The sequence below is a fragment of the Pelophylax lessonae genome (genome assembly GCF_965119305.1).
Source record: "Pelophylax lessonae genome assembly, chromosome: 4".
NCBI classification, from domain to species: domain Eukaryota; kingdom Metazoa; phylum Chordata; class Amphibia; order Anura; family Ranidae; genus Pelophylax; species Pelophylax lessonae.
Window position 1 is genome coordinate 304,038,611 of NC_138771.1, and position 27,219 is coordinate 304,065,829.

The following is a 27,219-nucleotide window of genomic DNA, read 5'->3' on the forward strand; positions in this document are numbered from 1 at the left end:
CGCCGGGGGGGTTCTAAGAGGACCTGGTCCAGCTAGCTACGAGTGGGTTCTGCCAGACCTGCGGACAAGGCTTCCTCCGCATGAAGGGGTGCCCTCACCTGTATCTGGGTTGGGGTACGTCTTTGCGGGTTTCCGGATCCGCAGACAATCCTGATACAGGCCAAGTGGGTCCATGAAGTAATTTGCTCCGGCTACAAGATAGAGTTTCGATCATATCCTCCAGGCAGGTTCTTCCCTTCAAACCCGCACTTGTCCCCAGATCGCTTAGGGGATCTCTTTGGGGCAGTGCAAGACTTGTTACTTCAAGGGGTGGTTGTCCCAGTTCCGACAACGTTTTCAAGGTTTTTACTCAAATCTGTTTACAGTTCCCAGGAAGAAAGGCAAGGTGCATCCAATTCTGGACCTCAAGGTGCTAAAATTCTTTGTGCGGGTACAGAAGTTCCGAATAGAATCTATTTGCACAGTGGTGGCATTCGTACATCAGGGGGATTTCCTCGCCTCTATCTACATCAAGGACGTCTACCTACACATCCCAATATGTGTTGGCCACCAACGCGTCCTGCGCTTTGCCGTGGGCAAGGAGCATGTTTGTGGCGTTACCCTTTGATCTCGCCTCCCCTCCTCGGGTCTTCACAAAAGTATTGGCCACAGCGCTAGCATTACTGCGTCAGTGGGGGATAGCAGTACTGGGGTATCTGGATGATCTGCTTTTGCGAGCAGTCTTTGACTGCTCTGTTGACAACTTGGAGATTACTCTGCAAACTCTGAGGGAGTTCGGTTGGATTCTGAATCTTCAGAAGTCTGCTCTGGTTCTATCCACAAGTCTGGACTATTTGGGTCTGACTCTGAAGACAGCCTCGGCCAGTGTTTCTTTTTCTGGAAAAACTTCGGAAATTGCAGGAGGCAATTCAGCTTCTGCTGTCCAGCAGACGGTGATCTGTTCGGTCTTGCATGTGTGTACTGGGCCTGATGGTGTCTACCTTCGAGGTGGTTCAGTTTGCACAGTTCCACACGAAATCTCTGCAAAAAGAGATTCTGGTGAAATGGAACAAGAATCCTCAGTTTTTAGACAATCTGATCCTGTTAAGCAGGAGTATGAGGGGTTCCCTGGGTTGGTGGCTTCGTTCTCCAGCACTTCATCAGGGCAAATCCTTTGTTCTCCTGTACCGGATGGTCATCACCACGGACATCAGCCTGTCCAGGTGGGGAAACGTCCTCGGCACAGAGTGTGCTTAGGGGGTCTGGACTCTGGAAATGTCTAGGCTACCGATCAATGTAATGGAGCTCCGAGCGATCAGACTCTGTCTGGATCATTGGACATGTTATCTCCAGGGGTGTCCGGTACGGATTTAATTGGACAGTGCCACGGCCGTGGCCTATGTCACTCACCAAGGGGGCACGAGAAGTGTCCTGGCGGCTATCCGGCTATCAGCTGGCATTCTAAGGTGGGCAGAGCGATTCGTTCCAGCCCTCTCTGCTGTGCACATTCCAGGGGTGAAAAATTGGCAGGTGGATTACCTCATTCGACAAGCGTTGGACCAGGGGGAATGATCACTTAAACCGGAGGTGTTTCATCAGTTGTGTCCCCGGTAGGGAACTCCTAAGGTGGATCTGTTGGCCTCTCGCCTCAACAGAAAAGTGCAGAGGTTTGTGGCGCGGTTCCCGGGATCCTCTAGCTGATGCCACAGAAGCATTAGTGGCTCCTTGGAGGCATTATCGTCTGATTTGTGCTTTTCCTCCTCTCAAGCTTCTGCCGAGACTCCTGCACCGGATCAAGGCAGAAGGGATTCCAGTCATCCTAGTGGCTCCATAATGGCCTTGCCAGTCTTGGTATGCCGATCTGGTACGGCTGGTCACCAATGCTCCTTTGAGACTTCCTCTCAGGGAAGATCTGTTCTCGCAAGTTCCAATCTTCAATCCTGCTTTACAGTCGCTGGCTTGCTTGTTGAAAGCTAGGTGCTGAAGGATAGAGGGTTGTCTGACTCTGTGATTCCTACACTGTTAAAAGCTACAAAATCTACCTCTAGGAAGTTTTACCATCATACTTGGAAGACGTACATTGCGTGGTGTGAATCCCTCAGGGTCCACCCTCACTCCTTTTCGGTGACTCAGATTTTTGCCTCCCTCCAACAGAGGGTTGAGCAGCGCCTGGCTTTGAGTACCATCAATGGCCAGGTTTCGGCTTTGGTGGTTTTGTTTCAGCGTCTGTTGGCCATACACTCCTTCCTGCGTACCTTTCTCCAGGGTGTGAGACACTTGGTTCCTCCAGTGCGGTCTCCATTGCCCCCGTGGGACTTCGATTTGCTGTTGTCAATTCTCCAGTAGCCTCCCTTTGAAAACACTCAGGAGGTTCCCCTGCTTACATTGTCCCAGAAGGTGGCCTTTTTGGTGGCTGTTACTTCTGCGCACAGGGTGTCGGAGCTGGCGGCGCAGCCGTTCACCTTACCTGGTGGTTCACAGGGATAAGGTGGTTCTTCGTCAATGTCCGTAGTTCCTTCCAAGGGTCGTCTCTGATTTTTATTGAATAAACACATCGTGTTGCCCTCCCTGTGTCCCAGGCCTAAGCATCCTAAGGAAATTGCCTTGCATTCCCTGGATGTGGTTCAGGCAATAAGGGTGTACCTGGCAGCTACGGAGTCTTTTAGAAAGTCAGACTAACTATTTGTCCTCAGGGATGGACCTTGCAAAGGGTTGGCTGTTTCTGCTGCAACCATTTCCAGATGGATCAGACAGACTGTGGTTCAGGCTTATTGCATTAAGGGTCAGGTTCCTCCTTTACCTGTTAATGCGCACTCTACTCGGGCGCTTAGTGCCTCCTGGGCCTTCCGTCATCAGGCGTCAGTGATGCAGGTTTGCAAGGCGGCTACCTGGTCGTCTGTGCACACTTTCACAAATTTTTATAAGGCAGATGCGTTGGCATCAGTTGGCATCTGCGGATGCTTCCTAAGGCCGCAAGGTTTTGCAGGCTGCTGTTTAGAGGACTTGCTCCTCTTTGAGGGTGTTTTTTTTTTTTTTTTTTTTTTCAGGTGAGCTCCAGTTGTTTTATGGTTGAGCTCCATGTTACCTGGTTGGCTATGTTTAGCCTTGGCAAGTATTTTTTTCTTGCTGTTCCCACCCCTCATGTTTGACACTGCTTTTGGATGTCCCAGGTAGTCAAGAAGATGAGGAGCTGTGTCCATCAATAAACAAAAGAGAAAATGTGATTTTTGACTTACCATGAAATCCATTTCTCTGATGTTCATTGACGGGCACAGCACCCAACCCTCTATAGAGTTTGTTTTTTTTCTTCTGACACGGCTTGTAACAAAACTATACCTATAGCAGAGAGTAGAAGTATACCCCCTGGGACTGCCCCATAGGAGTAGTCAAGTACTTTCCTGCCTAGTGTCCTACTCCTGTAGGGGGCAGCAATAACCCACATAATCTAGAAGATGAGGCGCTTTGTCCATCAATGAACATCAGAGAAATGGATTTTACGGTAAGTGAAAAATCTATTTTTTTTTTATTTTAATCAGACCATGCAACTAGAATAAATATTCAGTGTATATTTATGTATGTGTATATATAGGCAGTGCAGTGGATCATTAGTTACCATTTCTGCTTTAGAGCACTAGGAAAATAGTTTGAATCCCACCCACAACACTACCTACATAGAGTTTAAAACCTACAAAAGTCTTGTATAGTCATAAACCAATCCTATGTGGCAATATTCAAACTGGATGAGAGTGTGTATCCCAACGCACCAAAGGTCACCAAGATAAAATGTAACCTTTATTTCAATAATCTAAAAGTATGTTTCATGACCATAAATGTAAATTCCTATAGGGCGAGGTATAAAAAAAAGTATTATACTTATTTTAAGTACCTCCAAGTAACATATATCTATATAGATGTTAACTTGTATAGCAAACAATATGTATGAGACACAATGATAGCAATATCTCAATATCACTCCCAAATGGTACTACCATATGTATACCCAAAACAGTTGTAAGATATATATAACTGGGCATACTTACCAATATGGTCTTTTGAGGATTTTGTTCACCTGTTCATGAATTTTTCATGATGGCACTGGTGAACAGTGATAGCTGCCATCCGCATTTTCTTTTTTTCATGATGAGACAGGTGAACAGTGATAGCAGCCATCAGCATCTTCTATTTTTCATGGTGGGACAGGTGAGCAGTGATAGCAGCCATCCGCATCCTCTAAGACTATGTGCCCCCATGTTAATAAAGAAAAAGGTCACTTCCCCCACCACCCTGGCTCCATGGTGGTGGGGTTGCATCCTTGCCCCCTCCATGTGAATGAGTATCCCTACCAAGAAAGGTCCCCTAATGTACTTCCAGCATTGTCCAGCGATGTAGGTCCATGGCTATCACAATGAACACAGGTATTGTTAATTAAGCCTTACTGCAGTATTTTTCATTTGGTCCTGGATTATGCACAAAATTTCTGGCAAGAGGCTGCAACCCCAAACAAAATCACTGTTCTTTCTGACTGCTAAGAATCCTAAGAAAATGTTATGAGTTTATGAAAACTCAAATTAGGATGAAATAAGGGGGCTTTCTGATGATACAATTTCAACATTATTTCCTAGATGGCATCATTTGAGGTTTACCAGGTGGTTTTGCATAATTATTAAAGAAGCTTTTAGGAGTGCTTCCTTCTATTAAAAAAATAAAAAAAAAACAGAAATGGTCCATTGAACCTCTTCAATCTTAAAAAAATATATATTTTTTTATCCTTTATTACCATCAAAATAGTTTTGTATTAGTCCATGTCTCAAACAGGATAATTACCTTCCAATAATTGTTATAATAATGAACTTGAGTGCAAAGGAACATCTGCATGCTGTAAATGACAAACGTAACTTTCCATAATCCGTTTTCACCTTTGCACACTTATCGGTACATTAGCTATTTATTTATTATTAGCAGTCATCTTAAAAAAACAAAATTTTTAAAGGTGTTTGCTTGATTTAGGTATGCATCCCTTTGTTGTGTCATGGGTTTGTTATCTTATTATCTGTGCAGGTTTCCAGCAGAGTTTGACAAGACATCTGCCCATAAAGTGCGTCACTCAGAAGATATGCAGTTTGCCTTTTCCTTTTTTTACTATCTGATGAGTGCCATCCAGCCACTAAATATCTCCCAGATATTCTTTGAAGTTGACACTGATGGCTCAGGAGTGCTGTCTGACAGGGAGATTCGGACACTAGCGACAAGAATAAATCAGTTGCCACTGAGTTTACAGGTATAACATTAAAGAAATTGCTGTTAAAGTTTCTACATGATGATCATATTGTACAGCTTAACCAAAATATCTATAATGGATAGATGGTGAGCACATTATATATATATATATATATATATATCTATATCTATATATATATATATATATATATATATATATATATACATATATATATATATATATACATATACACACACAGTGGGTATAAAAAAGAATCACCCCCCCTTCTAAAAAATAATCACATTTTGTTGCTTTGCAGCATGAAATGATGACAGACACCTTTTTTTTTTTTTATCCATCTGTATTTACTAGGGCAAATTATAACATCCAAGTAGAAGATATAAAACCAACTTTCAAAAACGGAATCACTAAGTTGGAAAATGGATCACCCCCCCCCCCCCCCCCATGTCAGTATTTTGTTGAACCACCTTTTGCTTTAATTACAGCCTTTAGTCTCTTGGGATTTGCCTCTACTAACTTTGCACATCTAGACTTTGCAATATTTGCCCACTTTTCTCTGCAGAACTGCTCAAGTTTAGTTAAAAATTGATAGTGGCTGTTTGTGGACTGCAGTCTTCAAGTCATTACACAGATTTTTAATGAGGTTTAAGTCTGGGCTCTAACTCTGCCATGCAAGAACATTCACCTTTTTCTCCTTCAATCACTGTGTGGTCATTTTTGCTGTGTGCTTTGGGTCATTGTCATGTTGGAAGGTAAACCTTCTTCCCATCCACAACTTTCTGGCAGAGGGCAGCAGATTTTCCTCAACAATTTGATGGTATTTTGCCCCATTCATTTTTCTGCTATCCTGACAAGTGCTTCAGTCCCTGCTTCAGAGAAACATCCCCATAATAGGATATTACCACCTCTATGCTTTACTGTAGGAATGGTGTTTTTTGAATGGCGAGCTATATTACATTCCCGTCAGACATATCATTAGGCCAAATAATTCAATTTTAGTCTCATCTGACCATATCACCTTTTTCCATATGGCCTCAGAATCTTCAAGGTACATTCAAGGTAGTCAGGTGAGACTAGAATTGATTCCCATGACAGGCAATGCCATATTTTAGCCTTTATACATTCCCCAATTGGTTCGACCTAGGGGTACCTGGGCCCCCCCCCCCCTTTTGATCCCCTCTCCTAGATTCCCCCTCTGTCATCTATCCTACACTCCTGATCTTTTACTTTTCTCCTCTTATGATCTCTATTCTGACTCGGATTGTTGTGATAGTGATCTAACCCTTGTGAGACCTCTGTGCCTGGCCTGTATAAGCTGATACGGTCACTGCAGACAATCCTCCTCAGATAGCTGAACTCACCAATACTGGTTTCATCCAAAAGCTGGTTTATTCTGAACATCCCACAACAGGAATACAGCAGAACGAATGGATTTCAGTATTATGCGGTCAAAAGATGATGCTTTCCTTAGCTTAGCATGTGGAATACAAGAGTCCCTGTTACATGAGGCAAATGCAAGCAGCCATGACACAGGAAATACAGCAAGAGCAGGGGGTGGAGTTTACATACAAAGAAATGATGTATCATGCTCACAGGAGGAACAAGAGCATTACCAAAAAAAGGCCAGAAGGTGGCAGCAAATACCCATAGAAAAATACATGGTAAATAAATCACAGAATATACTATGTAAATTGCATCTACAGTAATGAGAATATGAACTGTGTAACAGCACAATCTCCTTTCCTAAATAGTCAACAACCTACAACTTACCTCAGCGCTGCAATACGCTTACACACAAAAGCATTTTTGTTCTCAAGATCCATACAGCCTATTAATTAGATAAAGAATCTCAATACAACCTGTATACTCTCCACATACACTTAATTGCTTGACTCTAGAATGTATCATCCAATGCCTATTATATGCCCTAGGCCTTTACCTATAAGTTACCCCTTCTATGTTCAATATCTTGACTATTGTGGTTGTGCTACTTACTTACCTCCTTATACTTTTTTTTGTTTTTAGTCCATGTATGAACCAAAACCTGCTTGTATTAGTGCTCTCTTTCTTAATCAATAAAATATTTGAACAAGAATACTAGAATTGGTTTATTTGGCTTCATCACCAAAGGATATATCTGGCTGAAATGCAATATAGCTCACCATCCAAATAACACCATTCCAACAGTAAAGCATAGAGGTGGTATTATACTGGTATAGGGGAGTTTCTTTGCAGCAAGGAATGAAGCACTTGTAAGGATAGAAGAAAAATAGATGGGGCAAAATGCCATCAAATTCTTGAGGAAAATCTGTTGCCCTCTACCAGAAAGTTGTCATCGGGAAGAAGGTTTACCTTCCAACGTGACAATGACTCAAAGCACACAGCAAAAATGACCACATAGTGGTTGAAGGAGAAAAAGGTGAATGTCCTTGAATGGCCTAGTCAGAGCCCAGACTTAAACCCCATTAAAAAATTCTGTGGAATGACTTGAAGACTGCAATCCACAAACAATCATCATCAAATTTAACTGAACTTGAGCTGTTTTGCAAAGAAGAGTGGGCAAATATTGCAAAGTCTAGATGTGCAAAGTTAGTAGAGACAAATCCAAACAGATTAAAGGCTGGAATTAAAGCAAAATGTAGTCCAACAAAATACTGACTTAAGAGGGTGATCCTTTTTCCAACTCAGTGATTCTTGTTTTTGATTTTTTTTTAAATTTCTTCTGACATGTTGATGTTATAACTTTAATTTGGGTGTTATAAGTTGCACTAGTAAATACAGCTGAATAAAACAAAAATTGTGTCTGTCTTCATTTCAGACTGCAAAGCAACAAAATTGTGATTATTTTAAAAGGGGTGATACTTTTCTATAACCACTGTATATATTGTATAATGATGAGAAATCCTGTAGTTAGTGTGGTTCTTAGTGTACTCTTTAAAGGGTTTTCCATCTTTCAACATGTAGACCATTTACAAATGGTAAAAACAGCTGATCATCAGGTATGAGAACAGTCCACATGATGGAATGGAGGGGTTTCTCAAGTGGAAAATCCTTTTTGCAAGTATAGATTTCAAGACTGTATGCAAACACTACCCCTCCAAAATATACTGGCAAGTGTCAAGCTTGTGTGGAGCGGTGTTTGTTTGACAGATGATACATAAAAATAAGAAGGCACTCCCGGGATTATAGGGGTCTCGTCTAAAGGATGCTTTGGATGCTTCCATGACTTTTTTTAACCGCACAACCAAAACAAGAGCTCAGAGAAATGTATGTGCTGCCATTATTCACTTATTATGAAAATGCTGATTTTCTGACTGTTGGCTGACTTATTCCTTTTGGATGGAACAACAAAAGTGTTTTGACTTCACTTGCTTACTTGTTTCAGATCAGTGACTCAAAGGTGATGAATTACTAAATCTGGGGAGTGCAAAATCTGGTGCAGCTCTGCATAGAAACCAATTGGCTTCCAGTTTTTTTTTTTTTTTTTGGTCAAAGCCTAAATAAACAAACTGATGGCTACCATGCACAGCTGCTCCAGATTTTGCATTCTCCAGTTTTAGTAAATTTCCCCCATAGTATTTAAAGCAGGGGGTCTCAAAGTGGTGGCCCTCCAGCTGTTGCAGAACTAAAATTCCCCATGAGGCATTGCAAGGCTGACAGTTACAAGCATGATTCCCATAGGCAGAAGCATGATGGGATTTGTAGTTCTGCAACATCTGGAGGGCTGCCAGTTTGAGACCCCTGATTTTAAGGGTAAGTTCACCTTTTTACAAAAAAAAAAATAAATGCAATATTTTTTTGCAGGCATAAAAATGTGCATTGATTATTTTTGTTGTATGAGCCTGTAAAGCATTGCACCAGCAATCAGCAGATTGCTGATGCCATGCAGGACTCCTACAGACTTGTCAGTGTATCTGCTTGCTCATACCTCGTACGGGTAAGCCAAAGAATTTATTAAATACCACAGCGCTGTGGTAGTTCGTTGAGAACTACAGCCGCTAAGGCTGTTGGGACTTGTAGTTTTCCATTCACAGAGCACTGTGAATGAGTGACAAGGCCAGGCGGGCCGAGCCCCGCACAGCCCTGTTATTTTAAAAATTTGACAGCATGGGGGAGAAGATACCCACTAGCTATCAGATCGAGGTGGGAGCGCCGGCCGGTCTTTTCATAAAATGTTTCATGTTACACCCTGAATATGGGTGTAACATGTTATGAATGGTGAGCTTATCCATTAGGCTCAAAGCAGTCAGGCAACTAGAATGTTAGGAAGCAGAGTAGAGTAGATGATTTCATTGAGTGAAAAGTATTCACATAGTATATGTCCACTTTAAGGTAGACAATATATTGAAGTTGGATAATGTATACTGCCAAGGTAGCAGGAATTTTTCCCTCTGTAATTAGGGGCCTACACACATGGTAGTTACAGTCTGGTTTATTACAAATCAGAAAGGAACATCTGCATATGATGAAGTAATATTTCCAAAAGCTGAACTCCGGGATAAGCAGACAATGTATAAATACAAGAAGAATGTGTATTCTTACTTGAATCTTGGTGTGCTTTGTGTATTTCCTCCAGATCTGTACAGAAATTCCAGTGTGAAAAGTTGACTCTGTGCAAGGTTCCTGTAATCAAGACCAGCTACTACTGCTCTCTCTCCTTGTACAGGGTGACCGGTCTGGTCTCTGCTGCTCCAGTAATGTTCTTTAGGTAGCCTGTAGTGGGTGGATCTGCTGGGTCTCTCCCATAGCTCTCTTGTGTATAAATATATATAATTAAAAGATTTTGTGCACAATGTTTAGCTTCAAGCTTAGTGGATAACCAGATCAGCAATTGATTTAAAAAAAATAAATAAAATAAAAAAATCCCATACCTCTAAGCTGGTTTAGAGCTGGAAGGCCATGAAAATGCAGTACCAATCCATGAGTTTAACGGCCCTCTAGTTCCTCCTGTTTTGAACTGTATTGTAACTGTAATGTCTTCCCTCACATTGTAAAGCGCTGTGCAAACTGTTGGCGCTATGTAAATCCTGTATAATAATAATAACCTACTATGCTTTGGATAAATAAAGAAGATATTCTTTGATAGAGGCATATTTCCTATACATGCGACTAACTTCATTTGCAGTGGTTCCATAATTTGCAGATAAAGTAAAACTATAAGCAGCATAAAAAATACTAGGCAACTAAGTTTACTTACAGATAAGGGAATGTTTACATATTTAATGAAAAATGGCACTGACATCAATATTTACAAAATAAATTATAGAATTTTATTTATTGATCTAGAAGCAATAAACAATAGCATTTAATGACTTTAATACATGAGTGCAATTGAATTATCAAGCTAATGTACTGAAAATATTGAGCATTATTTTTCCTCTTAGGATCTGACTGGATTGGAACACATGCTTATCAACTGCTCCAAAACTGTACAGTTTAATAATACTGAGAATTTTTTTACCCCGGCAACTCAGGAATCCTATTATGATCCAAATATGGTACATTTTACTTATTTGTAACAACAATTGTATTGTTTTTGCTAATCACTGGTGTCCCTGAGCCTTTTTCTCCCTAAATCCCCTTGAGTCGAAGCATGCTTTTTTTTTTTTTTTTTTGATGTTTTGTTTTGGAGATTTATCAGTTCTGCACTCTATACCTTTTCGCATTTGTAGTCTACCCCAGTGTATTATACATAATTTTTGTCAGAACAGATTGAGCTAGGGTTTTTATTTAGTAGCAGATTTGGATATGTATATTTTTATTTTCTAAGTTTTTATTAGATGGAAATAGGGAAAAAATAAAAAAAAGATGTATTCTCCTTCAATTTTTCCTATTTACCTAATTTGCACACTCCAAATATTTACCCCAAAACATATTATCCAAAAATGTGTAATGAAGACAAATGGTAAAGCTCAAACCGAACATATGCTTTTTAGTTTAGTAGAGCTTTATCCCCCTTTTAACGCTACATTTAAATGCAAAGTATTGTTGGAAAAACATTAAGTTGAGATCATGTCAGGTTGTGGAGGGCACACATTAGGTTGGTAGCAACTTTTTCACAGGTTTGTGATCAATAAAATACCAAATGACACTTTTTTTAATTGCATGTGCATTTGACACTTTTGGCTGTCATCCATATCATCTGATATCATTTTTAGGATCTAGGGCAGGGATCCTCAAACTACGGCCCTCCAGCTGTTGCGGTACTACACTTCCCCATGAGGCATTGCCATTCACAGACATGACTAGGCTTGATGGGAATTGTAGTTCCTGAACAACTGGAGAGCCATAGTTTGAAGACCCCTGATCTAGGGATTACTTTGGAAAGGTAATATGTTTGATTTGATTTTTATTAGTAATAAAAAAGTTTGTCTACAGAATACATTTTTTATCATGGGGGTTTGGTGTTGTATAGATACCTATAGCAACCAGTCAGATGTAATTAGTTTGACATTACTAAATGCTGAAAGCTGAATTATCAGTGGTTGCTATTGGCAGCTGTACTTGCCTGCCCTGTGCACTTTGCATTAAAGCCTACGATATGCAACATAATCCTGACCATTAATATAAAGAATGTATGTACGTTTGTCTATCTGTATTGCTGTTAGCTTCAGTTTGTTATATGTTCTTACAGCCACCTGTGACCAAGCAACTGGTAACTAATTGTAAACCTGTAACTGATTTGATACGGAAAGCTTACAAGGATAAGAATAAATACAGGTAAGGTTAGTCCAATTAATTCATGCGCCAATAATAAATTGTTCAAATGTGTGTTGATTTTACCATGGTTTAGTTACAAATAAAACATTTTACCTTTCCCTTAAGATTTGAAATTATGGGAGAAGAAGACATTGCATTCAAGATGATTCGTACTAATGTCTCTCATGTGGTTGGCCAGTTGGATGACATCCGGAAAAACCCCAGGTAAAATCAAGGCTGTTAATCATTTACCCTTCCAAGTATATTTTCAGATGCAAATGCTCTGTGTGTTGCATTGTGCTGGAAAACATCATGCAGTACCTATTTATTGTGCATTGAGTTGTGTTAATGGCCCATTCACAATTATTGGGCTGCACAACACATTATGTAAATGTAAGAATATGCATGCATTGTGGCCCACTGCTTAAGGGAATGAATGGACCCTTAGGTGGGCCAAAGATTATGAAATTTTCTTTTTCCTTCATCCACGGGTTGATGTTGAGGGAGGAATCCCTCCTGCAGCAATATTGTGTTTTGCCGGTGGGGAGCGCTTGGACTCTTCCCCACCGGCAGAATACAATAATCACTGCTGGCAGCTGTAGCCGCCAGCAGTAATCGGGCAAAAAAACTCAGGCTGGTTGTACTGAGGTCGATCGATGGATTGACTTCACTACAACCAGCCTGCCCATAGACTGATCAAAATCTGGCCAATTCAGGGTGAACTGGCCAAATTTTCGATCTGTGTATTGCCAGCTTAAATAACCGGGCTGACTGAGTTTTAAGATTAATATTAAAGTGTTATTTTTTGGGGGAAAAACTGTGCTTACTTTTGGCAGTATTATCCTGCAAAAGTGATGTAATTTTCTTTATTACTGAAAAGGTATAAGTTAAAAAAAATACTTTTTTCTTGTTTTAAAAGTGTTGGTTTAAAACCGCTAGTGCATTCCGGCATAAAGAATTTGTGGATTTTTGCAGCTGGGATGACTGGTGCATTCTAATATCGGTGGACACTCAGCCTGTACAGAGTATTGACAGACTGACAGCAGTTGTCTCTGTTCACATGTAGTTGCACACCAAGCAGTTACCTGTGGTTAGGGACAGGTGTCCGAGCCTGAACACATCTGATTTGTCGCTGCAGAGTGAAGGAGGCCTAAAAGTACAAATGTATTCTCTAATTTGTTCTATTCAAAGTAACACTAATGTGTTTTTGGAACAAAACATGATTGTTTTTACAAATGAAATAAAACTTTTTGAAAACAATTGTGTATTTTCTATTTAACATTATAAAAATGAACCTAAACAAGTAAAATGTAAATGGGAAAAAATGGATTGGCTAGAAAAGTAATAGTTCAGGAGAAAGCAAGACAAAAAGGTTTATTAGAGTTGGAAAAGGTACCGTAATAAAGGATTTAATAGGTACAATTATTTTAACTTAAAAAAAAAATTTTCACTCCTTTAACACACATCCTAATGGCAGGGGAGGAATCCCTGGGCATAACAAGGTACTTTGATGAAGGTTTTGTTTTTCAGCATATCGCCTACACCCAAAGTCTGTAACTAGTTGAAGAAAGCAGTGACAAAAGGGTATCTAAAGCATTTTGGGGCCCTTTGTCCCTTCTGAAACCTCTTGCCCTCCACACCATACCATATTGTAGCTATTACAATTGCTGTACCTAGGAACAAGGACCTATATGTTTTCTGTTGCACACGGCAGCCATTCCAATACTTTACCAGGTGGGACCTTTCCAAATAATTCACCCCTTTTGATTAGTTTGGAAGGTACAAGTAAATGTCTTTGCTTTATTTAGTTTGGTGTCAGTGCCTCAACACACCTTAAAATGTGGGTACAACTTTCCTTTAGCAAGAAACTTGCTTTATTTCCACCAATCTCTGATTGGTCGGTATTTTCAGCTTATTTTGAACTTTTATTTCTTTACCTGGTTCTGTATATATGCTGTAGAGAAATGTTATACATTTGCATGATCTCATCCAGAAACTGTGTTTTCTAGTACAATTGCAAATACAATATTAAAATAATATCCACTGTTTTAGGAAATTCATCTGCCTGAATGACAATATTAACCACATTCACAAGGATGCACAAACAGTTAAAGCAGTCTTAAGAGATTTCTACGAATCCATGTTTCCGATTCCCTCTCAGTTTGAGCTGCCAAGAGAATATCGCAACCGTTTTTTACACATGCATGAACTGCAGGAGTGGTAAGCTGCATTTATATATTTCATTATTATTCTAGAAACCTTGTCCGTTGGAAGCTTCTTATTCCTAGTGAACAAAATTTTAGGTGTAGCGTAATATGGAGAGCCCGAGATCATCAGCCAGCAGCTTGTAAAGGTAGAAGTTTAAATCCCGAAAGGGATTAATATAGCGCCTGCTTCTTAATTAGTCAGGGGTGAGCAGTTCCTTGTTCACACACCTGAATGGTAAACAAACAGGTGAGGAGAAATTAATTCCTAAGGTGATAGCAAATTGTATACGTATGAAAAAGTGCAAAGTGCTAGATGAAATTTAAATACATTGATAAATAAATATAATAAAATTATCAAAATATTATGACAGTCCCAATGTGAAATTCCTTCGTGATCTTGTGCAAATAGTGTCCTAGTAAGGTTTCTCCAATATTCCAACTGCTGGTATAATTGGCATGCATAACTTGTAACATAAGGGGTGCACACTCACCGGACTTGGTGGGTCTTGAATACCATATAGTAACAAGACCTTACGAGCTTGTGGCTTCCCAAGCCTATAGGTAACTGCTGGGCTCTGTGGTTTACTATGGCCTGTGATACTCCTGTGTTTGGAAACCAATCCTCCAGGTCCAAATCAAGAGAGGGACAAAAAAGTGCTCCGATAGTGCAGTACCATTAAAAAGTGGTGTTTTATTAAATTTAACGATAGAATAAATTGTACAAAATAAAAGTCAAGTAAAAGCAAGTAAAAACAAGTAAACGCCAGCTATGGGTAAATGCCTGGGAATGGAGAGCGGCGACTGCCGGTTTGCGTCCCACCAGGCTACCCGGAAGTGTGCGCGCGTTTCGTCAGAGCGTGATGACGTCTTCATCTGTGCTGGAAAGCCGTCATGATTATGGCTCCATCCCTGGCCCCATTCAAATATCGGCAAGGGGATTCCCCAGCCAAAAGCTGAATGTAAAAAAAGGGTTTGGGACACTGTTGATGATATAACCCTAATATGACAGTGCCCATGCTTGGGAAATTACTTGAGTCACTGAGTAGGTGGGCCGGGGTTACTGAGATATTAGTTCTTCATCAGGTCCACCTTAATTTTGATTGACAGTAGATGGCAATGGATGGATTTGAAAGCTTCTATTGGACTGACTAGTGTCTATGGATCTGCCCACTGACATGCAAACACAAGAAAGCAAAGCCCACTGACATAAGACCTTAGGTCTACCAACAATTATATAGTGCAAGGGCCAGCCTGATTGGTTATAATTTAATTTGATAGTTTGGGTAAGTTCTAATAACGCTAAAAAAGGTTATACAAAGCTTGTGCAAGCCGATTATAACATGTATACTGAGCTTTAGAAGTATCCTTTGATTCTAAAACATTTTTAGAGGGCACTTTTAAATGTAGTTGTCATTCACAATTTACTTTACACTGGAAATATGAACTTTACATTGATTTAAATGGCTTGATTACCAATAAATAAAGGAAAACAGCACTTCTGAAAGATAACATTCTGTTCCTTTGGTACCTTTCTCCTTCCTGATGCTGATTTTGATAGACCTGGGTATATAAAGGTAAAAATACCTTTTTTCACATATTTTAGCGAAACATATAATCTGTGCGTAAAAATATTCATCCCAAATTGATAGTGTAACTTTAAATCAAGTTCACAGTGCTGAGGAATGAACATGTATACAAAGGAGCATGGGGAAGCTCATGACCATAATGAGGATGGTATTGACACAGCCCCAAAGGATCCACAATGGCTCAAAAGTGATATGGTCCAGAAATATTTAGACAGAATAAAGGTGGCTAAAGTGCCTGGACCAGATGGCATCCACCCACGCATCCTAAAAGAACTGAGCGCTGTAATTTCAAAGCCTTTGTTTCAAATTTTTAGGGACTCGTTAAGGACTACTTGGGTACCACTGGTTTGGCGTAGGGCCAATGTGGTGCCTATATTTATTATTTTATTTTTCTCATTTTGGATAGAGCAAGGGATGGTTATAACATTATATATATATATATATATATATATATATATATATATATATATATACATATATACACACAGTGCCTTGCAGAAGTATTCGGCCCCCTTGAACTTTTTGACCTTTTGCCACATTTCAGGCTTCAAACATAAAGATATAAAAATGTAATTTTTTGTGAAGAATCAACAACAAGTGGGACACAATCATGAAGTGGAACTAAATTTATTGGATATTTCAAACTTTGTTAACAAATAAAAAACTGAAAAATTGGGCGTGCAAAACTATTCAGCCCCTTTACTTTCAGTGCAGCAAACTCTCTCCAGAAGTTCAGTGAGGATCTCTGAATGATCCAATGTTGACCTAAATGACTAATGATGATAAATAGAATCCACCTGTGTGTAATCAAGTCTCCGCCGTATAAATCCACCTGCACTGTGATAGTCTCAGAGGTCCGTTTAAAGTGCAGAGAGCATCATGAAGAACAAGGAACACACCAGGTAGGTCCGAGATACTGTTGTTGAGTTTAAAGCCGAATTTGGATACAAAATGATTTCCCAAGCTTTAAACATCCCAAGGAGCACTGTGCAAGGGATAATATTGAAATGGAAGGAGTATCAGACCACTGCAAATCTACGAAGACCTGGCCGTCCCTCTAAACTTTCATCTCATACAAGGAGAAGACTGATCAGAGATGCAGCCAAGAGGCCCATGATCACTCTGGATGAACTGCAGAGGTCTACAGCTGAGGTGGGAGACTCTGTCCATAGGACAACAATCAGTCGTATACTGCACAAATCTGGCCTTTATGGAAGAGTGGCAAGAAGAAAATTTTGAAATATCCAATAAATTTCGTTCCACTTCATGATTGTGTCCCACTTGTTGTTGATTCTTCACAAAAAAATTACAGTTTTATATCTTTGTTTGAAGCCTGAAATCAGGCAAAAGGTCGAAAAGTTCAAGGGGGCCGAATACTTTCGCAAGGCACTGTGTGTATATATATATATATATATATATATATATATATATATATATATATATATATATATATATATATATATTATATACTTTTTCACTTCCTGTCCCATAGCCAAACAGGAAGTGAGAAGCAATGCCTGCAAATTAAGGGAATTCCTTGGGGACCCCCAGGTCACCAGAACTGGTGTCCCCATCAGGAGATTTTCCCTCTGTTACTTTTCTGAGGACAACCCAAAATTTGGGATTTTCTTTTACTTTCACTTTCAATGATAATGGTAAACAGGACAAATAGGGTGAATTTGGGATACAGTTTGCAATAAAAACTGACAAGCGTTCTAATCCATTTTCACTCTTTCCAAAACTAATAAAAAAAAAAAAAACATTTTGCCTTTAGTTATAATTTAAGCTTTTTTTTATTGTCAGTAGAAGCATGTCACCTTAGCACCTCAAAGTTACATATTGGTACTTAATGTGGATGCTGGGTCCTTTAGTACAAAATAATTAGACCATTCTGAGAAAAAGACTGCTGCTTTTTGCCTTTCTCATACAGAAAATATTATTGGAAGCTTTGCATACCTGTTTCTGGGCAGGGGTGGACAAGTGTGGCCAAACTAAGCATGCTGTTTTAGGTCACCCGAAAACATTTTCCTCCACTGCCAGCAATGGAAGAAACTCCTAAAATGTAGGTACCAGCTGTAATTCTTTGGGATGTGTCCAGCTGTGCTTCCAAGGCCAAAAGACATTTTTCTGAGTGCAATGTGTACCCATAAACCACTGTTGTCTATGATGTACTTGGGTGTCTATCCTTCTAAACTCTTGGCTGAGAATTGGACATTCTTAATAGAGAGCGTACAGGCTGTGGTGTATCCAAGTCTACTGATATAGACGCAAGCATGTGTGATGATTTCTTTGATGGAACCAATGCTGTGTTTGAAGATGTCTGAAGATATTTATCAGCCATTAGGCAGGAAATCTGAACTGGCTGATGATTGAAGGGCCCAGTAGAGTCCTTTTAGGAATAAGGCCCTGTTCACACTGGATTTAAAAGCAGGCATATGCGGCACGTAATTAATTCTCCTCAAACACCCAGTAAAACAGTCTGCAATTGAATTGATAATATGGATAGTGCACAGAGCTGTTCACATTATCAAAACATGAAGCGTTTTTGGCATGTTTCAATGCTGACCTTCAAAAATGAAGGTACAAGTCAAATTTGGAAAGAGTTGAAGCATCTAGCAGCATCCATTCAAGTCTACGTTAATGCACCATAAACACGCTGGTACATGTGTGCAGTGCGTTAGGCCTTGTTCGCAGAAAAAAAAAATAGGTTCCTGGGGTGCATTTTTAACACGCGTCAAACACACATAGGGGATTTGGGGAGTGTTTTTGACTCACATTAAACACTCGTCAAGTGCGTTAAACAACGTATATTAATGCTATAGGCAAGTTTGTTTAGCGTCAGTATTTTGAGAAAGTGTGAACAAGGCCTAAGAAGGTTAAAGGGATAAAAGATTGTATTTGCAAGTCTGCTTAAGCCCCTGTTCACACCCGTGCGATTTGTCATGCGATCAAATTGCACCCCCATTGTTGGCAATAAAACCGTTCAAATTGCTGCTATTGGCGTCACAGCGACTTTGAAAAAATGTTCCTGCACTACTTTTTTTGCTGATTTCATTGCGACTTGCATAGACTTCTATTATATGAAATCGCAAGCCGGAATTAAATTAGCAGTTCAAATCGTGTGGCTTTGGAATCGCTCTAAAGTAGTAGGATTTCAAAGCCGCGGTGTAGCTAGATTTAACGTGGTTTTTTTTTTTTTTTTTTTAAACAATCAAAGAGGCTAGCCTATACAAGGCCAACATTGACATTTCACCTTTTTTTATGGAAAATATCCACTGTGACAGGCTCACCTATAAAAAAAAGTTGGCCAATTTTTCTACTTGTTTTCTAAAGGTGAAATGATCAAGCAAAATCTATTCAGGTTTAGGCAGATTGTAAAGTGCTTTTGCGTTTTCCGTTTTTGCCAAAAAGTGCACCTTCTGAAATCTAAGATAATGTTGTATGTTTATTAGAGTTAAGCCTGAAAATGACATTTTTTTCTGAAGGTGATGACTTTTTTCATTGTTATCCCACTTCGCCATTTTTTTTTACCAGTCTCCTTTTAATATTTGTTTCACATCATTTATTTATTTATTGGCTATGTTTTATAGCAGAATGTAAAAAATATTTTTTTTTTTTATTCAAAATCGTCATCTTTTTTTTTTGTTTATATAATAAAAAAATCCAGTGGTGATCAAATACCACACAAAAAAGCTTTTTTTGTGTGAAAAAAAAAAAAACGATATAAATTTAATTTAAGAACAGAGTTGCATGACCACGCAATTGCCAGTTAAAGTAGCGCAGTGCTAAATATCAAAAAATGGCCTTGTCATGAAAGCTCAGGTGGGTATTCAGTTTTTAATCCAGTATTGCTGTAACTGGCATATTTATCCCAAACACTTATGTCTAACCTAATGATCTGAGAACTGTTACTTGTGATGCAGGAGAAGATTTCCCAGACAAAACCACTGTACGCTTCTTGCTGACTTTAACATGTAGAATGTCAGACATAAAAAAACGCAGAAATAAAACAGTTTTTTCCATTTTTTTTCCAGCTATTATTAAAAATCAACCCTGTTGAAAAGTTGAAGATGATTTGGGAAGTTTAGAGAAGAGGTTACACTTTGTGGGGATCTCTGGATAGTAGTAGTAGGAGATTACGGATGACTTAATATATTTAAAGGTCATTTTTTATTTTGTATGAAATAGAGAAAACTTTTTTGCCATTAAGAAGATTTTCTTTCCATTTGACTTTCCGTTGTCTTTATTCCTGTTCTGCTGACAACTCAATATGTTAGATTTTCCGTCACTTTCAGTCACCATGACAAATAGAGACGGTGAATTACCATAACGGGAGCACAGCAGGAAAACATGACAGATGTTCTAATCCCTCATCACTCTATCCAAAACATTAAAAAGGGTGGTGATAGATACAATTTAAGGTACATTTGGCCCATGTATTGCTTTCATTTTGTGCTTGGCATTGATAAGGTTGTACAGTTTATTCAGTGTGTATGTATGTAAATTTTGTTTACAAGCTTTTTTATAAAAAATATTAATAGAAAATGTTGTTATTTTAGGAGAAGTTACAGAGACAAACTTAAGTTCTGGACACACTGTGTATTGGCCACTTTGATTGTGTTTACAGTCATCTCCTTTTTTGCTGAACAGGTAATTTTATTTGTTCTAGTGCTGCTAAATTCTTTTTTTGATTTATTTACAGAAATAATTAACCTTAATCGTACAGAACTGGACTTATTATAAGCAAAGTATTCACAGACCCTGGACAATAGGCTTGAATCTTCAAGTGATTGGACACTGGCAAAGCTATTAAAAACATGCCCTCTGGGTGCCTCTCTTTTAACCCTACCCCACTCTGTGAGTCTTCCATTTTTTGCTAGCGCCCTAAGGGATCACTGTGAAGGGCAAAACTTGGACTATATGTACAGCCCAACGTTATGGTCTGGGGCAGTATTTGAGTTGTATTCACTATAGCAGCCTTTTTTAACCAGGTGCCTTGGCAAAATGCCTAAAAATTGCCCCCAAATTGTATGCAAGCCTAAAGATGGATAAAGCCTGCCTTTAGTTACACAAAGCCATAGGTTTTCATTGTGCACCATTACGACCTTTTAGCCGCCGGCGTCCCAACAACCAATGACCCTCCCCTGCCCCTCTCTGTCCCTCTCTGTCAGCGCTGGGGTCACATTAGCTAAGTGATGGAGGAAAACATTGGAATACTGGTCGGTTCCAGTGTGCAAAATTGTATTGGATTAGGAAGAATAATTTGCCTCTAACATGTGTGGAGGTTGATGTATTATGTAAACCTATTAGAATAGTTTTCACATTTTAGAGTGGGGTGCCTCAAGGCTTTCTATAATTTGAAAGGGTGCCTTGACTGAAAAAATGTTAAGAAACACTGCACTAGAGTGTAAATTTTTCAAACTTGGCGCTAAACGTCAACCACTCAGCTTAGTTTTGGGTGGATGACCAGGTGTTATGTCGCACCACAGTTCACACATTACCTGCCACGTTTGCCTAGAGCCCTTAAGTGTTACTCAAGCACTTCCTCCTGCCCTTTCCATGAGTATTCGCTACAGGATGGTATACACCCTGTAGATTACTGTTGTTTTTTTTTCTAGACACTATTGCCCTGTGTGAGTACTTCACAGGGGAATACCCTATACGTAGCTATAGCAAAAACCAGATGAAAGGGTGTAAAACCAAACATTTGCTAAAGGTGAACATTTGCTCTGCCGAAGACCAGTGCTGTATCTTGGCCTAGGCCGACAAGGCCCAGGCCTAGGGCGGCACTTTGCAAGGGGGCAGCAAAAAATCTACACACCGCATTAAAAAAAACAGCCTCCTCCTGGCTCCTGCACAAAAAGTGTCACCCCTGGCTTGTGCTACACTTTTAGTTTAGTGCCAGTATTATGGGGTGAATTGGGCCAGAGGACAGGGTCCAGAAGGCAAATCAGTCTGGCAACCACATAAAGCAGTCAAACTGCTACCTGCCGATATGATAGGCTGCACTAATGGGCACTGATAGGCTACACTGGTGGCCACACTGATATGCTGCACTGACGAGGCTGCATTGATGGGCAGTAATGAGGTGGCACTGATGGGCACTGATGAGGCTGAACTTATGGGAACTGATAAGGCTATGCTGATGGGCACAGATAGACTGTGGTTGTGGTCTGTGGTGTACAGATGACAGGGTGGGTCATAAACAGGAAGGGTTGTGGCCGTTACATGAAGGGGTAGGTCATAGTTAAATTAGGGGGTGCACAAACTTAGTCAGGCCTAGGGCAGCACAAAACGTAAATACACCACTGCCGAAGACCCACACAACACTCAATCTCAGCACGATGATACACCCCTTGCATTGGAGCAAGAACCAGCTTAACCAACAATCTCTGCATCTGATTCTAGCTCTATTTCAGACACACAACAAGAAACCTATTTGACAAAGGCAGACATCCATGTCACAATTTCTTTAACAAATAACAGCCTTAATAAAGCCATCTTTGCTCAGGACTGATGTGTCTCTTCCCCTACTCCCATTTCTATACCTGAGTCGGTTCCCGATATGCTTGCCCTATGCGGGTCAGACACAGAAGGGAATGATGAGGATATTGAGGTTGTATTGGAGGAAGCTGGGAAATATGTTTCTCCACCACCAAAACATGCTTGCTAACCTGGAAAGGTTCAGATGGCTCTGCAACATTGACACAAGGTTCTTGCAGAGGCACTTTGGGTCTTTTTGACCCTTGTTGTTTGGCCACTTGGCACAGTTCTGTTTGCCTAGTTGTTTCCATCCAATGCTTGGAGATGTTACAGGGTCTATGAATACTTTGCGCATGTACTGTGCTGTACACATAGGATAAGAAAATTTTTGATGTACCTGTAAATTCCATGTATTATGGTACAGGCCAAATTTCCTTCCATTCCTTAATTGCTTGCCAAAAAACCGAGGACTCACGGAGTAGGGTAGGCTTATAGGGGGGGGGGGGGGGGTGACCTGGGGTCCTGTCCTTTAAAAACTTTGCCAGTGTCCAAACCCCTGAAGGTACAAGCCAAAGTCTATGAATACTTTGCCTGTGCTGTAATCTAAAAATATGGAAATTTACAGGTAACTCTATTGTCCTCTTTTTTTTTGCTGCACTAATATAATACACATGTAACATACTTTCTATTGTAAAAATATATGAAGTTATATGTAATGCACGTTTTGTTGCCTAAGTTCACTACACTAATATTTACATTAATTTCTATGGGAGAAAGATTAAAAAGCCTGATTAGCTTGTAAGACAGTTCTATGTTTGTTGCTATTCCCCTATAGTAAGAGACTGCATTTTTCCATTAAGAACTGCCAAGGTGTGAGTGCAATCCCCGATTCAGACTTGCAGATGTTACAAGAGTTCTGTATTCCCCTATTACACTGTTGAAGGCCCCCTTAATATACTTTACTTGCTCCTGTTCTGGCCACATTTCTCAGTGCAGGGTCCCTTTAAATGTAATTGTAAGAGCAGGTTTGAATCAGATTGATGACTAGGGGGCAATACAGATAGTTCTAAATTGTATGCACTACAAACAAGCATATACAAGAATGCACAAACATGAGATCCACCCACCTTGAGGCTAGATTTAAATGTATACTGAACAAAATTCTAAACGCAACACTTGTTTTTGCCCCCATTTTTCATGAGATGAACTCAAATATCTAATAAAACTGGGATTCATTTGTGAAGAGAACACATCTCCAAAGTGGCAGACACCATTGAATGTGAGCATTTGCCCACTCAAGTCGGTTACAACGACAAACTGCAGTCAGGTCGACTCGAGACCCCGATAAGGACCGCGAGCATGCAGATGAGCTTCCCTGAGACAGTTTCTGGCAGTTTGTGCAGAAATGATTTGGTTATGCAAACCGATTGTTGCAGCAGCTGTCCGGGTGGCTGGTCTCGGATGATTTTGGAGGTGATCTTGGAGGCTGGATGTGGAGGTACTGGGCTGGTGTGGTTACATGTGGTCTGCGGTTGTGAGGCCGGTTGGATGTACTGAAAAATTCTCTGAAACGCCTTTGGAGACGGCTTATGGTAGAGAAATGAACATTCAATTCATGGGCAACAGCTCTGGTGGACATTCCTGCAGTCAGCATGCCAATTGCACGCTCCCTCAAAACTTGTGATATCTGTGGCATTGTGCTGTGTGATAAAACGGCACAATTTAGAGAGGCCTTTTATTGTGGCCAACCTAAGGCTCACCTGTGCAATAATAATGCTGTCTAATCAGCATCTTGATATGCCCACCAGTGAGGTACATGGATTATCTCGGCAAAGGAGAAGTGCTCACTAACACAGATTTAGACAGATTTGTGAACAATATTTGAGAGAAATAGGCCTTTTGTGCACATAGAAAAAGTCTTAGATCTTTGAGTTCAGCTCATGAAAAATGGGGGCAAAAACAAAAGTGTTGCATTTTATAATTTTGTTCAGTATATCTAAACCAAGAACCCAACTTTTTTACACTGATCAGCCATAATATTATGACCAGTTGCAGGTAATGTGAAAAACATTGATTATCTTGTTAAAATGGCATCTGAAAGTTGGTGGGATATATTAAGTAGCAAGTAAACATTTTTTCCCTGAAGATGATGTGTTGAAAGCAGAAAAATGGGCAAGTGTAAGGATTTGACAACAGCCAAATTGTACTGGGTTAGATGACTGGATCACAGCATCTCCAAAAATGCAGCTCTTGTGGATCTGGTCTGCAGTAGTTATAACCTACCAAAAATGGTCCAAGAAAGGAAAACTGGCAAATTTGCCAGAACTTTTTGATGCATGTAGGGAGCGAAGGCTGGCCCATGTAGTTTGATAAAAAAAAAACTACTGTAGCTCCAATTGCTGAAAAAGTTCATGCTCATTCAAACAGAATGTGTCAAAACACACAATGCAATGCAGTTTGTTTTGCATGGGGCTCCATAGCTGCAGACTCGTCAGGGTGCCCATGCTGACCCATGTCCACAACCAAAAGCACCTACAAAAGGCATGGAATCATCAGAACTGGACCACACAGCAACCGGAAAAGAATATCACCTCAGGCTTGTCTGCAAACATCTTCTTGGCGACCCTCTTCAAGCTCTCCTCTATATTCTTGGAGGACTTTTTCAAGATTTCATCAGTCTGGTCTACTAATACTACGGTGTGTCCTGTTGCTGCAGACACCTGAGCTATCCCGGAGCCCATCAGACCCCCTCCGGTCACGGTGACATGTTTGATGGCCAGCTTATTGGCGGTAGTGCTGCTGGACATACAACGGGCGATAAGCTGCCCAAAAGTCCTCCAAGAATATAAAGGAAAGCTTGAAGAGGGTCGCCAAGATGTTTGCAGACAAGCCTGAGGTGATATTCTGTTCCGGTTAATGGTGAATAAATGGTGAATAAGAAGGATTACTCCTCCATTGGACCACATTGCTTTAAGCGATTTCTGCTCATTACGAGAGTCAATGAGCATGGGTGTCTGGTGAGTTGCCATTTCACATTATCCCTGGCACTTGGTGGTGGAAACAGTGGTGATCCTCTTGTGCTTCACGAAAATTTGGATCCCTGGTGCACTTCGCATCATTTTTGCTGCATTATTTGGCTGAAAGGACTGTTTAGTGTTTTTAGTGATTTTATACAATCATTGTTCACTGGTGTCTATCTTTTATGCCAAGAGTTTTTGACAAATTATTATTGTTTGCGCTACTAATATGTGTCAGTTTTTTTTTTTTAATTAAGCACAAAAAAACCCTTTAATGATGAAATTATTTTTAATTTTTATAATTTTTAATTTTTATATATATTTGTTTTACAGTTGATTGCACTAAAAAGAAAGCTTTTTCCCAGGAGGAGAATGCAGACTGAAGCGACCACAGAAAGAAGTAAAGTGTGAAACAGGACTGATTCGAAACCAGACTACCTCATAAGTGAATGAAGGACAGAGTCATATCAGAATCTTATATCAAAAGATAAATGACTTGGCTTAAGTTGTCACTGATGACTCCAATAATAAGTATTCTGGCTGCTATGAGGTGGTTTCACTTAAGTATTATTTAATGGGAAGTTCATCCTGAAAATTCTGCACGAGGCATAGGTGTGTGTGAATGCAGATTATTGGTGCCACTGGAATATAATATGAGGATCTAACTATAGGTCAGCTACTGCTTTGAATATCTGACCTTTAAAACCAAAGGATTATGAAATGGCAACATATAAATATGATGTGTCATTAAAAGTGACAGCTCGGCATGGGCAAATCAAAACATATTTTTGGTTATATATTTAAACCTTGCTTCCAGCACTCCTTTTTGGACTGTTTTACATGTGTTTTAAATTACTTAAATGTGTACTGCAATCTTCAAAACAGATATGGATATCAGAATTGTGTGACTTATGAATGTATTTCTTTTATGTGTGTAAATAACCAGTCAAGTGCCTATGTACAGATCATTATGTTTTGTCCTAGTGCTGGACTAATTGTATTAGGGGTGTTGGGTTTGCTCTGTAATCAGGTGTTTCTTTTTCCCTCAGAATGCACTTCTAGTTAAGCATATTATCATTTTTGAGCATCGGAATGTCATACAAGATTAACAATGAGCTGATAAAAGCTGCCATTACTGACCTCTCTTAAAAATGCTACTTGCCTGGCTGGCTGCTATGTAGGCTTCAATTCATTCTGAGTCACAGACCTAAAACAAGGTTAGACAAGAAATGTGGACTCTACAGCCCTGGCCAAAAGTTTTGAGAATGACACAAATATACATTTCTCTTACGTCCTTCGACAGTCGCTACCGCCTCTAAGTCATCACTGTTGGGTATTGACTTCTGCTCCGCAGGAGTAGCTAGGCATATAGACTTAGTCAAAAGGCATAAGCATATACACACCCATGGGGGCTGTCCCATCTGGTCAATACCCCCCTGCAGTGACCACTCCCAACTCAGTTTTAGCCTGCCTAGCGTCAGGAGTAGTCACGCTTCCCAGTGCTGGGGCTTCAGTCTCAGCCTTCCTAATCTTTTATTTGATTTTCTTTGAAAATGTCAGTTTTTTCTTACTTTACTTTTTACTCTAGTGTTAGTCGTTTCTTCAGATGAAGACGGATCATGCGGTGCTGGGATTCGGGCTGACCGCCCTGGTTCTCCAGGGCAGAAGGGTCAGATGGACCCCCAGCCTGCCATTGAGCGTTCAGCTATGGTTCGCTCTGGCATTACGAACGACCCATCCCTGCTCGCCGCAGGGATGCAGCCGTGAGGTGGCTACCTCACAGGACACATCTGCGATGCTGCAGTGTCATGTCCTTGGCTCATGGCACTCCCTGTCAGATGAGGACAGTGGTTTTCCGTTCATAGAGGCATCCCACGCCATCTGGTACAGGTAAGTACTTCTGTGTGGGGCCTCTGTCTGGGGTGGCAGTCTTTGTGTTGTGTGTTCCCCATGTCTGTGCCTGTGTGACTCCCTATGCGGTCCCAGTGGGGATCGCTTGTGCAGATACT

At 40.2% G+C, this 27,219-nt stretch overlaps 1 protein-coding gene across 1 annotated transcript in view; it reads left to right on the top strand.

Annotated features, from left to right (window-relative positions):
• The window catches only part of GNPTAB (N-acetylglucosamine-1-phosphate transferase subunits alpha and beta), a 140,775-nt gene extending 114,296 nt beyond the window's left edge, over window positions 1-26,479 (top strand). The window contains exons 15-21 of the mRNA XM_082256745.1: window positions 5,038-5,257; window positions 10,603-10,716; window positions 11,853-11,938; window positions 12,044-12,142; window positions 13,970-14,137; window positions 20,270-20,360; window positions 25,544-26,479. Coding sequence (XP_082112871.1) covers window positions 5,038-5,257; window positions 10,603-10,716; window positions 11,853-11,938; window positions 12,044-12,142; window positions 13,970-14,137; window positions 20,270-20,360; window positions 25,544-25,621 — 856 coding nt within the window. The 3' untranslated portion in view covers window positions 25,622-26,479. The remainder of the gene's footprint in view (window positions 1-5,037; window positions 5,258-10,602; window positions 10,717-11,852; window positions 11,939-12,043; window positions 12,143-13,969; window positions 14,138-20,269; window positions 20,361-25,543) is intronic.
• Window positions 26,480-27,219: the final 740 nt, after the last annotated feature.